This window comes from Podarcis tiliguerta (assembly GCF_965153285.1).
Source record: "Podarcis tiliguerta genome assembly, chromosome: 5".
Lineage (NCBI taxonomy): Eukaryota > Metazoa > Chordata > Lepidosauria > Squamata > Lacertidae > Podarcis > Podarcis tiliguerta.
In genome coordinates, this window is record NC_139538.1 from 60,502,133 (window position 1) to 60,514,760 (window position 12,628).

Consider the following 12,628-nt stretch of genomic DNA (forward strand, 5'->3'; position numbering starts at 1 on the left):
AATAGGGTATTTCCAATGTTAGTCATAGACCCATTGAAATAAGGGGGTTTAATCACAATAGACCTGTTTACATAAGAGGGTTTGATAAATCATTTCAGTGAGACTACTATATTACTTAGTTGGATATCACTCAGGATTATCTATTCCTCATTGCAGCTCCTGAAAATGTAGGATTGTGCTTTAATGTGATTAATTTTTTGAACATGGAATTTCTAAAAACAAAGGATCTGTTTTAAAAGAAAATAGAGATTGTGGGAATTCAAGTGACATTAATTGAATCTCTTCCTTTCACTTTTCAATCTTTCTCTGTACTTGATTCTAAGAAAGCACGCTTGAGCTTACAATATTGATTTTTTCTTGTACTCTGCAGAAATGCATTTTTAGAAGGCTATGTACAGCAATTCCTCTTCACCTTTCGTTACTTCTGCTCCCAAGAAGAATTTTTTCAATTTCTTCTTGATAGAATCAGAATCACATTACCCAAGTAAGTGTTGAAATAAAGCTGAACTCTTGATACATTCCAGTTTACTAGCATAGATGTATCGGTAGTCTTTCCTTGTTCCTTTGAAATTGTGAATGATCGCTTTATTTTGAAACTAAAAGCATTCATTTAAGTTAGATGGGATTTATTAAATTTCTTACAAGATACAACTGCAAATTAAAGACAGAGTCCTCTTCTTGGCTGAGTGTTTTGTCCAACAAATACATTCTTATTTCAATAGCTTTCCTTTCTTTTTAAGCTACAAAAAAGGAAGCTACACTTCTTGTTTGTGTTCTGGAAGAGATAAACTGAGACACATAATCCTTTCAAGTACATAATTATAATTGGTGGAATATTCAAATGTCAATTTATTCACCAACTTTCTGTTGTTTTTAGTTCAAGCCTGGAATCTTGTTCGTTGCTTAGCAAAATATGCCATCGTAGCTTCGCCATTCTGCAGACCTGGATTAAAGACTGCTATGCTGTAGACTTTGCAGTAAATCCTGATTTTATGAGTACACTAAAAGGTGTTATCATGTCTAAGGTAATTCACTATATTTACAGAAAATTTAAGGTGGATGTCATCTAAGTAAGTCATCACATGCAAAATTGCATCAATGTTATACGATATAATTGAACTGAGAGGAAATAACATGCCTTGGGGATCCATGAGTTTTGTTTCCTAAATCACTCTAGTAAAGCAGGGTTTATTTTGGAGATATTAAGGCCGTTATAATCTGAAGAAGACTCTAATAATGCCCTCTTTGTAGGTAGGTCCACTCAATGGCTATGGCGAATGGTTGCTGTCACTACTGGGAAGCATTACTAGCAGGAAGCAAAGCAATGTTTCTGAATACTACCAGACAGAAAAATGGGAAGAAGAAGAGGAGGAGGAGGAGACCAGTGAAATAAAACCTTTACACTTTCATTGCAAAAAGAGCTCAAAAGATGTTTTGCAAAAGGTACGAGGATTCTTTAACTTGCTCTACGGACAGCAGCACCTGGCATGTGCTCTTCTGTCTGTCTGTCTGTTTAGTTCTTATTACAAGTTTTCCCCAAAGCAATACAATAAACATATTACAGAGCCTGAGAGTTACATTCACAGCCTAGATTGAGACACGCCAGATAATAGGTCGTTCCTGGGCTGCTGTTCTGGTAGTGTATCAGACTTCCGCTTGCACAATGGAATTTCACCCCTCTTCTCCCCTACAGCATCTGTCCCCATCATGCTTCCTTAAAAGATTACTAGTATGGAAAATAATCAGCTCAAGAGAGAGAGATCTCCAGTATTGGGAATAGAAGATTGCAGGCTGTATGGAGATATGCATGAGGAGCATATTTTTGACCAGAGCTAAATGAGTGTACAGAGATTAATAGCGTGGCAACTCTGTCAAAATATTCTTTAACCAAAGATGTTTTGTTGTAACAGTTGAAATATTTGCTGTTAGCATACCTTGTTACATGTTAATAAACCCAAGCCATAGTATATTTTCTGGCTAAGACTTATATTTAGTCTTTCAATTAGCATGAATGGAGAATGATGTAAAAAAACAAAAACCCAACATGAAATATTGAACTAAAAAGTCAAAATTATTTTAATGCAAGGGGGAAGTAGTAATAATAGGATTCTATAGAGTCCTGTGCAAATAGACTTGTGGACTGTGCTCTCAAATGGATATTGTTGTATTAGGGTATGATGGTATAAAATTTAACTGCATAGATTTATTGTACAGGTACTAGTCTTTGAACTTAACTTACATATTACATTATGTAATAATGTGTTCATTTTTGCCTGAGTAAAGTTATAGACAAAGCAAATGCCTTTTGTTCTTTTTTTACAGAGCTTTAATTGGAATATCTCAAAGGAAAGTGAAACTGTTGCACCTTATCAGAGAGGCAAGCATAGCATTACATCAGCTTTAGCAAATCCATGCTATTCAAATGAAACAGAAGAATTCTCAGGCTTTTACTCTAAAACAGACGGAATGCCATATCTCTTAACAGAATATACCGCCCAACAACTTTGCCATCAGCTGACGCTGCTGGAACAGGTAAATTTGCATTTTTGGATAAAACCGTCTTTGTGGGTCAGTTTCTTAGTTGAGGTTCAGGCCTGGTTCTGGCACATAAACTGCCTTTCCTGCCCTGTAGAATGACTCCTGCAAAGAAAGAGACAGGGTAGGGTTGCCATATTTCAAAAAGTAAAAACCAGGACACCCCAAAAGTTTAGGAATACCGCAAAATTGTTGAGCTTTTTTAGTCACACGCTTTTTCAATTGCCTTGCCTAAGATCCAGGACAAAGCGCTGACTTTCTGAAATTCCCCCTGGGCATCAATTCCGCCTTTGAAATCCTGGTAATGTCCGGGAAAATCCGGACGCATGGCAGCCCTAGGACAGAGTGAGTGTAGCTCTGTTGATTCACCTGGACCTCTCCAGTGGTTTTTGATACCATCAACCATGGTATCTTTCTAGAGAGGTTGTCAGAGTTAGGGGGTCAATGGATAAGTAGTGTACACCAGATCAAATGCATCATACACCATTTTTGTCTGTTTTAGGAAATGTTCCATAAATGTCACCCAGTGCACTTTCTAAATTCAAGATTCCTTGGAGTCAATGATAAGAGTGTGTCTTTCCAAAAGTAAGTTTGGTGCTTTGCCTAGCCTAATGGCATACTGATATGTATTGGGGGGAAATTTATTAGCATGAGAAAATTTGTTGTAGACTTCAGAGTATGATGAGAGACTTCAAAAAAGTACACCAACTGAGACAGGGCAACATTATCCAAGGACAGGGATACTGCCTGATGCTGAACACTGAACATACTTTTTTAAGCAAAACGTTTTGACAAAATAGTAGCATACATCTAGTTTGTAAAATAGATATTTTTCATTTATTAATAGTCTAGTGTTAGCCAGAGGCTTATATAAGGCAACTTAGTGCTTATACTTCTGAGGAAACTTTTTGGTTAAATATTCTAAGGTCTCTCACATTTTGAACGTACCTCTTGCTTCCAGTTCACGATTATCATTTGTTACACCTTTGACATGTTTTGTGGGTTCTATATTTTGCTGGCCCAGTTTAAGACTGGAGCCTGGGAGTTAAGACATTTTCTCCATTATTTTTTCCACTATACACAATTTGGAAATAACAGAAGTAAATTAGCATAGCAGAAATGGTAAGGGGCTGTAAATAAAAGGCACCTGTGCCAGTTACTTTACTGACACAGGGAGAGACAGACAGAAAAGAAAAAATAAATATATTTAGCCTATTTGGCTATTCACACAGGGGTTCCGTCTGCTGGAATGAAGGCAGGAGGGCCCCTCAGTAAATGCCTCCCCGATGCATAAGCAGGTGGCCAGGAGGAACTGGTACTTGCTTCACTCTGTTGCTTCATTCAATTCTCTCCTGCCAAGCCTTGTTACCCACTGCATTCGCTGCTCCAGAGTATCTTGTTTGACTCCTCGCAGCCAGGAGGAGGAGCCTTCATTGTACTGGGAATGTCTCTCTGTAGCTCCATCACCAACACCTGCCTCTTTGTCTGAGCCACTGGGTAATTCTGGGAGCTACACTCAACTAATTGTAAGGAAATAATGTTGCTTTGCCCCCTTTGCATGGATATAATCTAGTATTTAAATTTTGTAGATGCTTGTCTTTTACAGAGCTGCTTCCTCTGAGCAATTGCCTGCTCAAGCCTATAACCTTTTTGCGGAAAACTGTGTCCAAGATGCTTACCTTTTGCAGCTTTTAAAATATGCAGACAATGTCAGTAATTGGGTTGCTGCTGAAATTGTAACAAGCTACAGCTCTAAGGTTTGCAGTCCTCTTTTTCATGATTGCTTTTCGTGTGTATTGATAATTTATTTGTGGTTGACCCTTCTTATGCAGTTATTTTGTCTGTGTATGATCTGAATTCCTGCCCGCCTAGCAGTTCGAAAGTACCCCTAAAGTGCAAGTAGATAAATAGGTACCGCTTTCTAGCGGGAAGGTAATGGCGTTTCAGTGCGCTGCGCTGGTGCTGACTTGCCAGAGCAGCTTCGTCACGCTGGCCACGTGACCCGGAAGTGTCTTTGGACAGCGCTGGCTCCCAGCCTCTTAAGTGAGATGAGCACGCAACCCCAGAGTCGGTCACAACTGGCCCGTACGGGCAGGGGTACCTTTACCTTTACCTTTATGATCTAAATGGACACAGGTGGCACTGTGGTCTAAACCACTGAGCCTCTTGGGCTTGGCGATCAGAAGGTTGGCGGTTCGAATCCCCACGACAGGGTGAGCTCCCGTTGCTCGGTCCCTGCTCCTGCCAACCTAGCAGTTCAAAAGCACGTCAAAGTGCAAGTAGATAAATAGGTACCACTCCGGCGGGAAGGTAAACAGTGTTTCCATGCACTGCTCTGGTTTTGCCAGAAGCGGCTTAAGTCATGCTGGCCACATGTTTTTAGGGTTTTTTTAAAGGGATGGATTAGCTATACAGGCTTTAGAAATTCATAGCTGTTAGAGATTAGGTTCATTCATTTGCATCCTTGCAAAGGCCTGCCATGAGCTAGGCATGTAGTAAAAAATTGTTTAATTAGCCTTCTGTTTCATGAATGCCAAGATTTCCTGTTTATATTCTTAAACACACAAACACACACGGTAGCAGCTGTTTGGGCTGTATTGCTCTTCTGTTTTCCTCATGAGTCACAACCAAATACCAGGAGGGGCAAGGCGCAGGGACCTCAGTGTGGTGTGGTTTGTGCCAGCACACTGTGCTGGGCTTCAGACACCTTCCCCTCTTCCTCTTGGCGAGGGCAGTGATATATGGTGTTGGAAAGCTGGCAGAGCAACTCAGCTCCACTTGCAGTACAGCTGCTGCTGCTGCACACACAGAGAGGAGAGAGGATATTTTGCTAAGCCAAACACAAACTTCTGAAAAAAAAGAGAAGTAGTATAGTTAGAGTTGCTCCTATGACTTTCTGAAGTGGGTATTAGAATTCACCTTTAATCTTGTGTTATAAATATGTTCTTGCCATCAAGGGGCTTTTACCCCATGCTTGAGATGAAAAGATCTCTATCTAAAGTTAAAGTTTATAAAATGTTATTTCACACTAATTTGGTCAGGTTTGCCGTATTTAAGATAGCCACAGCTACATGGTTGCATGAACCCATCTCTCATTTTTATGATTCAGGGCATGATTCCACCTTTCATTAAATTTGCTTTATTGGAATGTTATGTTCTGCAAGTGTTGGCAGAAGTGTACAGTTGACATATCTTTCTATTAATGTTCAAAAAAATATCTGGGACCAGGAGCAGATCAGTAGATAAAACTGCTAAGCCGCTTGCCTTTCAACAATCCACTTCTGGTTCAATAAGACTGCAATTTGCCATAATTGCATCTGTTGGCTTTACCATTCATACTGACTTTCCTTTTAAAAAGTAACTTACCAATAAAACGTCACCGTTTCTCACAGTGTGATGAAATATCTGTCATCTAGTTGTACATGTGTGGCAGCAAGTTGAATTTGGCAGAAATGGAGATGAATGCTTTTCCTTTGTTCGTCTCTGCACATAGTCCATTGACAATGGGTGCAATCTTTTAGTACTCCAGAAACAAATGAGGCATAACATGACCAAGTCTATGGAACTCTTTAAGAGTATTATTCAGAACTATTGTTTTAGGATGCAATTTATAGGGGAAGAGAGAGAGAGAGGTGGAAATGCTTTTCTTGTGCTGTGTTGAGTGCCCCTAGAGTGTAAAGGTTGGATAAAAGTCCCATAAATAAACTAAGTTATGGAGAAAGACCCATATCTCTGCCCCTCGGTTCAGTGCATGCTCTAACAAGATGAGGATCCTCTCCTCATCACTCGGTCACCCATTTTGTTCTTGCCAATGTGGAAATCTCTTATGGCCACAGTCTTGCAAGCTCCAGCTCTTTCTTTGGCTTTAGTTCCAGCAAATCAGCATGGCCTTTTCATTGGCAGTGTTGTAATTTGTGACTCTGCTGGTTGCAGGGATCTCCTGGAAACCAGCTGCTCTCCATAATTCTACAGCCACTGGTGAATAAACAATGTCCTGGTTGTCAATTGCCTACAGGGGTCTCGTAACGCCAGACTCCCAGCAGCTTCATGCAGAAGGAAGGGCACTGGAAGGAGTTTGATTTGTGCATTTATCTGCCCCATTTATATCCCAAAGGGAAATCCTAGTATGATGTATAAGCCAATGCACTTCACTGCCGTTTTCTTCATGTGCACAGATACATATTTTTTTAATGTCAGGATTTACTTGGAACATAATAAGCTTTCTTATCCAATTTCAATACTTTAGGGAGGAAACATATACAGTAGGATAATTGGTGAGCTGATGAGTTTCCTAACATATATAAAAATGCAATTTATATGCCACTGATGCATGGCATTTTTATAAATTGGATGCTGTTGTGATAGGCTCGATTCATTTATATATTTTTAGCAGGTTTAAAAGGAAACCATAAAAAGTTTGCATTGTTGACATGTTAGTTGAAAAATATTGGTCTTTGTTTTGTTTGCAATATTCCAGGGGTTTAACTTCAGGAAGGCTGATAATTTTAACAATTTCTTTCTTGTTGATATTCTGTAGAAATTTGGAAATGCTTTAATCTATCACCTTTTTTCAAAAAACAAAACATAACAAAAAACACATTTTCCCCGCTCCCTCCCCCTCTTTTTTTAAATGAGGCCTCTCAAGATGATGGACTGATATAAAAGTAAGCAGGACACATATATGGTGCTTTGTGTTGCATGACATTGAAAATGAAAGGAACCAATGGAAAGCAACACTTAAAACCTAATGAAAGAAAACATACTATGTAGCACATTAATGTATTGTCTCAGTTCTTCAGCCAATGCAGCCCAGATGTGTTTGTGCCATAGTTTCATTAGCTGAGTCCAACTTGCCAATTCAAGAGGTCCAAATCCCAGATATTTCTATTATTAAAATATATTACCAGTGCCAGGTTGCTTTGCTGGACTGTTTTAACTTTATACTATACACGAGAGCGGCATGGGGTCCATATACCCTGCCTTCCTATTTCATATGTTGATTCATTTTGGCAGTTTGAGAATTCTTGTTCCTATCATTTTGATAGCATCAACCTCAATCAAAGAATAAGTTAGATTCTTTTTTCAACATGCACAGCAGAAAAATTTGTTAGCTGTTCTCTTAATAGCTTTCCATGTTTCTATCTATAGCATTCTTCAGAAATGCACATAGTTGTTGACTGGCAACCAGAAAACAAGCAATTAGAGAACAGCCACTTTTCCTGTTGTTGAGTAAGAAATGTGATCAATACAGGGTTTTACAGAATAAAGATGTCATGAATAAGTGTTCCATGATACCTGTTTCCAACATGTAAAGCAATATTTGATAACTATATAATTTTATATAGTCTGCTCTAAAAGTCAACCTTTTTGCCAGCTTATAGATGGTAGATAATGCATTTCCACGCATTGGGTTGTTCTGCAGTTAGCTGTTTTCATTTTCCTGCTTAGAACAGCCCTGCCTTCTCTCATTGCCTAACAATATGCACAGTAATAGATTCACTGGTGCCTCAATGTGAGGGTTTCCAAGCATATGTCTCACACACACATTGGCACTGAATATCAGCATGTTCTATAAAACATGTATTATTCTTTTTATTCCAGATGCAGGTGAACTTGCTATCAAAATTACTCTTCATTGCAAAATGTTGCTATGAGCAAAGAAATTTTGCTACCGCACTGCAAATCCTAAAAGGACTGGAAAACCTCATTGTGAGACAATTACCGGTGAGTAAGCATTCACTTTGCAATTCATCCAGATATTATAGTTTTATAATATATTTTGGACAGCCAGTATGCTGAATTGCAGCTCAAAGTCCAAGCTTCAGAGGACTAACACTTTGCTTAATTTACTTTTTCCACTAAGGTTTGGAAATGCTTGTCTTCTAAAGTGTCTGAAATAATGGAAGAACTAAAGGCTGTTGAGGTACTGCAAAAATATAATCTCTTATGTGAATTGTGGATAGGTACAGGAGCCACCTTCAAGTTATTCTTTTTTTCTTCCCCTACCACTTCTCTGCTTCCCAGCAAATCCAGTTTTAGTAAGAAAATGCACACACTTTTTTTTCTTTCTTGGGGAAATTTGAGGAATCTGTAGAAAGCTGAAAGCAATGGAACTTGCACACCTCTCATTTTGGATTGTGCCAAATAGGTTGGATCCAGAATTGGTTGGTTGAAATTAAGTTCCATTGAAATCAGTGAGACTTAACTTGGTCTACTCTACATTTATTGTTCATACTGTTTTTAATGGGTCTTGAAGCCAACAAACTTAACGTGGATCTAACACATTATGTTTAGCACAATATTTATTTATTTTACATTTTACACTTGTCCCAATATTACTCCCAAGAAGCTCAGGTTTCCTCTTTTATCCCCTCTACAATCTTGTGATCCTAGGGGAGACTTTCTCAAACAGTGAGCCTTCATGATTATGGGGGGATTTAAACCAGATTTCCCTAGCCAGTGCTAGAGCCTCTTATCTTCTGAACAACAAAGCTTTTTGTTCTTTGCACCCGCTGATTGGTTTTACCTGTCCTTCAAGATAACTCATATACAAATTCCTTGCTATAAAGAACATTCACAAATTCTGGATAGTGATTGGTGGAGGAATTGGAAAATCATTCAGGAAAGGAATCCCTACCTTTGTTTCTGAATAGCTTTTATCTTACTAGAGTCAGTATAACTGAGAAAGTCAATCAGTCCATCAGTTGTATGTTATCTAATACACACATCTGGAGCTATGTCCTACTGAAACTAATTGGGATTATTTCTGACGAGACATGCATAGGGTTTTGCTGATAATAATCTTTAACTTGTAAACAGAAGGAGTTGTCTTACCACTAACTTTGCTCCCGGACTCAGGCTTCCTAAATCCAGAAGTGCTTCTTGTTGAAATCTAGTACCGTATTTTTCGCCCTATAGGACGCACTTTTCCCCCTCCAAAAATGAAGGGGAAATCTGGGTGCGTCCTATGGGGTGAATGAAGGCTTTAGCTGAAGCCTGGAGAGAGAGAGGGGTCGGTGCGCACCGACCCCTCTCGCTCTCTAGGCTTCAGGAAGACATCCGCAGCCTAGGCAGCCCTGCGGGAGGTCCTGCAGGGATGTCCAGGCTGCGGATAGCAGCCTGCTTCCCGGAGCGTCGGGCGCCCTGAAAGCAGAGCGCCCGGCGCTTCGGGAACACATCCGCAGCCTAGGCAGCCCTGTGGGAGCTCCCGCAGGGATGTCTAGGCTGCGGATAGCAGCCTGCTTCCCGGAGCGTCGGGCGCCCTGAAAGCAGAGCGCCCGGCGCTTCGGGAACACATCCGCACCCTAGGCAGCCCTGTGGGAGGTCCCGCAGGGATGTCTAGGCTGTGGATAGCAGCCTGCCACCTGGCGCGAGGGGCGCCCTGAAGCAGAGCACCCCTCGCGCCGGGCAGACACCCACAGCGTCGGGAGCCCTCCAGGAGTTCCCTGCAGCGCTCCCCACGCTGCGGATAGCAGCCTGCCACCCGGCGGGTGGGGCGCCCTGAAGCAGAGCGCCCCTCACGCCGGGCAGACATCCGCAGCCTGTGGAGCCCTCCAGGAGTTCCCTGCAGGGCTCCCCACACTGCGGATCGCAGCCTGCCGCCCAGCGGGCGGGACGCCCTGAAGCAGAGCGCCCCTCACGCCAGGCAGACATAGGCCAGCCCCACAAGCTCAGGGGACAGCAGGGAGGCGCAGCGCCGCCACCCCGCTGTTCCCCGACCTGCTTTTGGGGGGGAAATAAAGGGAAAAAAATTTTCCTTTATTTCCCCCCAAAAAACTAGGTGCGTCCTATGGGACGGAGCGTCCTATGGGACGAAAAATACGGTAATTCTCTTGGCCTGACTACAGTTTCTGAAATACATTCCAGAGGACCCTCAGTTCCAGTGAAATAGATATGCGGCCACTTCAATTGTTTAAGATGTTACATTGCCCTGTACAGGTTCACCTGACTGGAGATAAAGCTTTGCAGGCTGAGGTCTAGCATTAAAATAAGTTTCCAGGCTGTGTCACGCCAGTCTCTTACTCAAGTTAAGCTTCACTTACTCGTCTGCATTATTTCCTTCTCTAATCCCCGTTCTTTTCCCTAAAACACTATTGTTGCACTGAGCATGTTCTGTACAGTGCCCTAAAGCCCCCATCAGATTGATCTTTTATGCCATGTACTAACGTGTCTGCATATGTATCTATACAAATTATACCAGGTGTTTTTAAAAAGTGACAGCTTGTGTTTAATGGAAGGAGAGAGATTTAAGACTTCACCAACCATTCCATCAGCCCATGTTCTGGCAATGCATGTTCAACAGCTTGAAACTGGAGGATTTACGATGAGAAATGGGACATATAAATGGACTAAACTTAGGTAATCTTACTTATGCCACAGAATTCTTCACATACCAATATAGAGCAATGGAAACCTTAAAAATACATTCAGTATTTTGGCTTCTCTCTATAGGTATAAAGGTAAAAAGAGTTGACTTGGTTTGATTTCATTGTATAATGCCTTGTGTGTGTCTACCAATTTTTTTAAAAAAATATTTATTATATACACATTAGTCTTTTCTGTCCTTTATCAGCTGGGAAACTAACTCATTTTTTAAATTTGTTTTTGTTTTAAGAAACATTGCGAAAGTTGTGAGCCAGGTTCATGCACTGCAAGAAAACCACTACTTGTTCGCTCCAGATCACCGGCTGCAATCTTTCTTAAGACACAGAATAGCATCTTTTAGTGATGCAGACATCTCTGCCTTAGCAGCAGACAACTATGCCAACTTTTACCAGATCCCAGCTGAAAAGCAGTCTCGGAAAATCCAGGACACACTGCATAGGATGAAGGCAATGTTTCAATAACTGCTTATATTTCATCCTCAATTTTTTAAGGTTTAAATAATTTACTTTTTGTAGTAATTGGTCCATAAATGTATCATCTCAGCAGTGACTGAGCTCTATTTATGAATGTTTCAGTTTGAAAAATCCGAACACTAAGCAAAAGGGGCAAGATTCCTACTGTGTTGCTCACTTGTCAAATAGCAAGTTGTCATCATACGAATTTGTCAAAGTTGTGTGTCATGTGAGGAAATTAAATATTAAGTCCTTATTGTTTTGTTTTAATTTTGTCTGAACAGTGGAGTTTATTGGAGTGCTATATTTATATCAAGTTTGAGTATTTATTATCTTGTCAGGAGATATATTAATTTTTGGTTGAGATTTGCTTTTGCTTTTCCTTTAGGAAAAACAAACTGATCTCTTGCAGTATGAGTTATTTCTATCGTAGAATAAGAGGTGCTAAATGTGGAAAAGGAAGGCCAGTATACATCTCTACATTTCAGTAAGGCTTGTAATTGCCTCAACTATTCCCTTTCCAAACAATGAACTCATTATCCACCACTGTTCTTTGAACTGGCCCCATTCTACTTTCAGAGCCTATTGAAGAGGTAATTTTATTCAAGATTTCACTTGAAATGAATGCTGTGCCAAAAAGGCATTTTGATGCTTCCTGCTAAAAGCTTATTCAAGCCATTACACGAGCCTCCCCTTTGGTGACCTTTCAAAGGACCTTACAAAAGGGGGTGAAATTATGTTTTTGCAGGCCTATCCCTTGGTCTGAATGGAATTTTTTTGGGGGGGGAGGGACACATCCCTGGTAACAAGCCAACCAGACCACCTTTTTATTTTTGCCACACTGTACTGCAATAACATAAATTTCACAACATGGCAAAATATGGATCGTTAGCCTGGTTACCTCTTCAACAGGGATGTTTCCTATTCAACAGGATGAAGGAAATTGATTGACTTTGCTTACCCTTGTTGACGTCTTCACTTGGGGCACAATCGAGCAAGGCAGGCCAGAATTTCAGAACCTCAAGAAAGCTCCAACTCAGTGTCCAGACTGGACAGCATTCTGCTCACACAAGGCCTGATTCCCCCTGGTAGAAGCAACAAACATTGGTAACATTAAAATCACAGACCACGCCCCAGTAGAAGCTACCTTCAAAAATAGGAGAGGAAGCACAAACTACCCCATCATGGTTCTTCAGCCCCATCCTAACCACAAACCAACTTCAGGAGTCAGCAACCTTTTTCAGCGGGAGCCAGTC

General features: G+C 40.7%; 1 protein-coding gene across 9 annotated transcripts in view; it reads left to right on the plus strand.

The window, feature by feature from the left end:
- Positions 1-11,628, plus strand: part of KNDC1 (kinase non-catalytic C-lobe domain containing 1) — a 70,680-nt gene extending 59,052 nt beyond the window's left edge. For 5 of the 9 annotated variants that reach the window (XM_083443465.1, XM_083443466.1, XM_083443470.1 and 2 more), the window contains 10 exons: positions 371-484; positions 878-1,025; positions 1,252-1,443; positions 2,323-2,532; positions 3,038-3,120; positions 4,142-4,292; positions 8,137-8,259; positions 8,399-8,458; positions 10,736-10,893; positions 11,150-11,628. In XM_083443465.1, the coding sequence (XP_083299591.1) occupies positions 371-484; positions 878-1,025; positions 1,252-1,443; positions 2,323-2,532; positions 3,038-3,120; positions 4,142-4,292; positions 8,137-8,259; positions 8,399-8,458; positions 10,736-10,893; positions 11,150-11,381 (1,471 nt within the window). In that variant the 3' untranslated portion in view covers positions 11,382-11,628. Of the gene's footprint in view, positions 1-370; positions 485-877; positions 1,026-1,251; positions 1,444-2,322; positions 2,533-3,037; positions 3,121-4,124; positions 4,293-8,136; positions 8,264-8,398; positions 8,459-10,735; positions 10,894-11,149 lie in introns of all 9 variants that reach the window. The other 4 variants (XR_014512057.1, XR_014512058.1, XM_083443467.1 and 1 more) reach the window with 4 other exon arrangements.
- Positions 11,629-12,628: the final 1,000 nt, after the last annotated feature.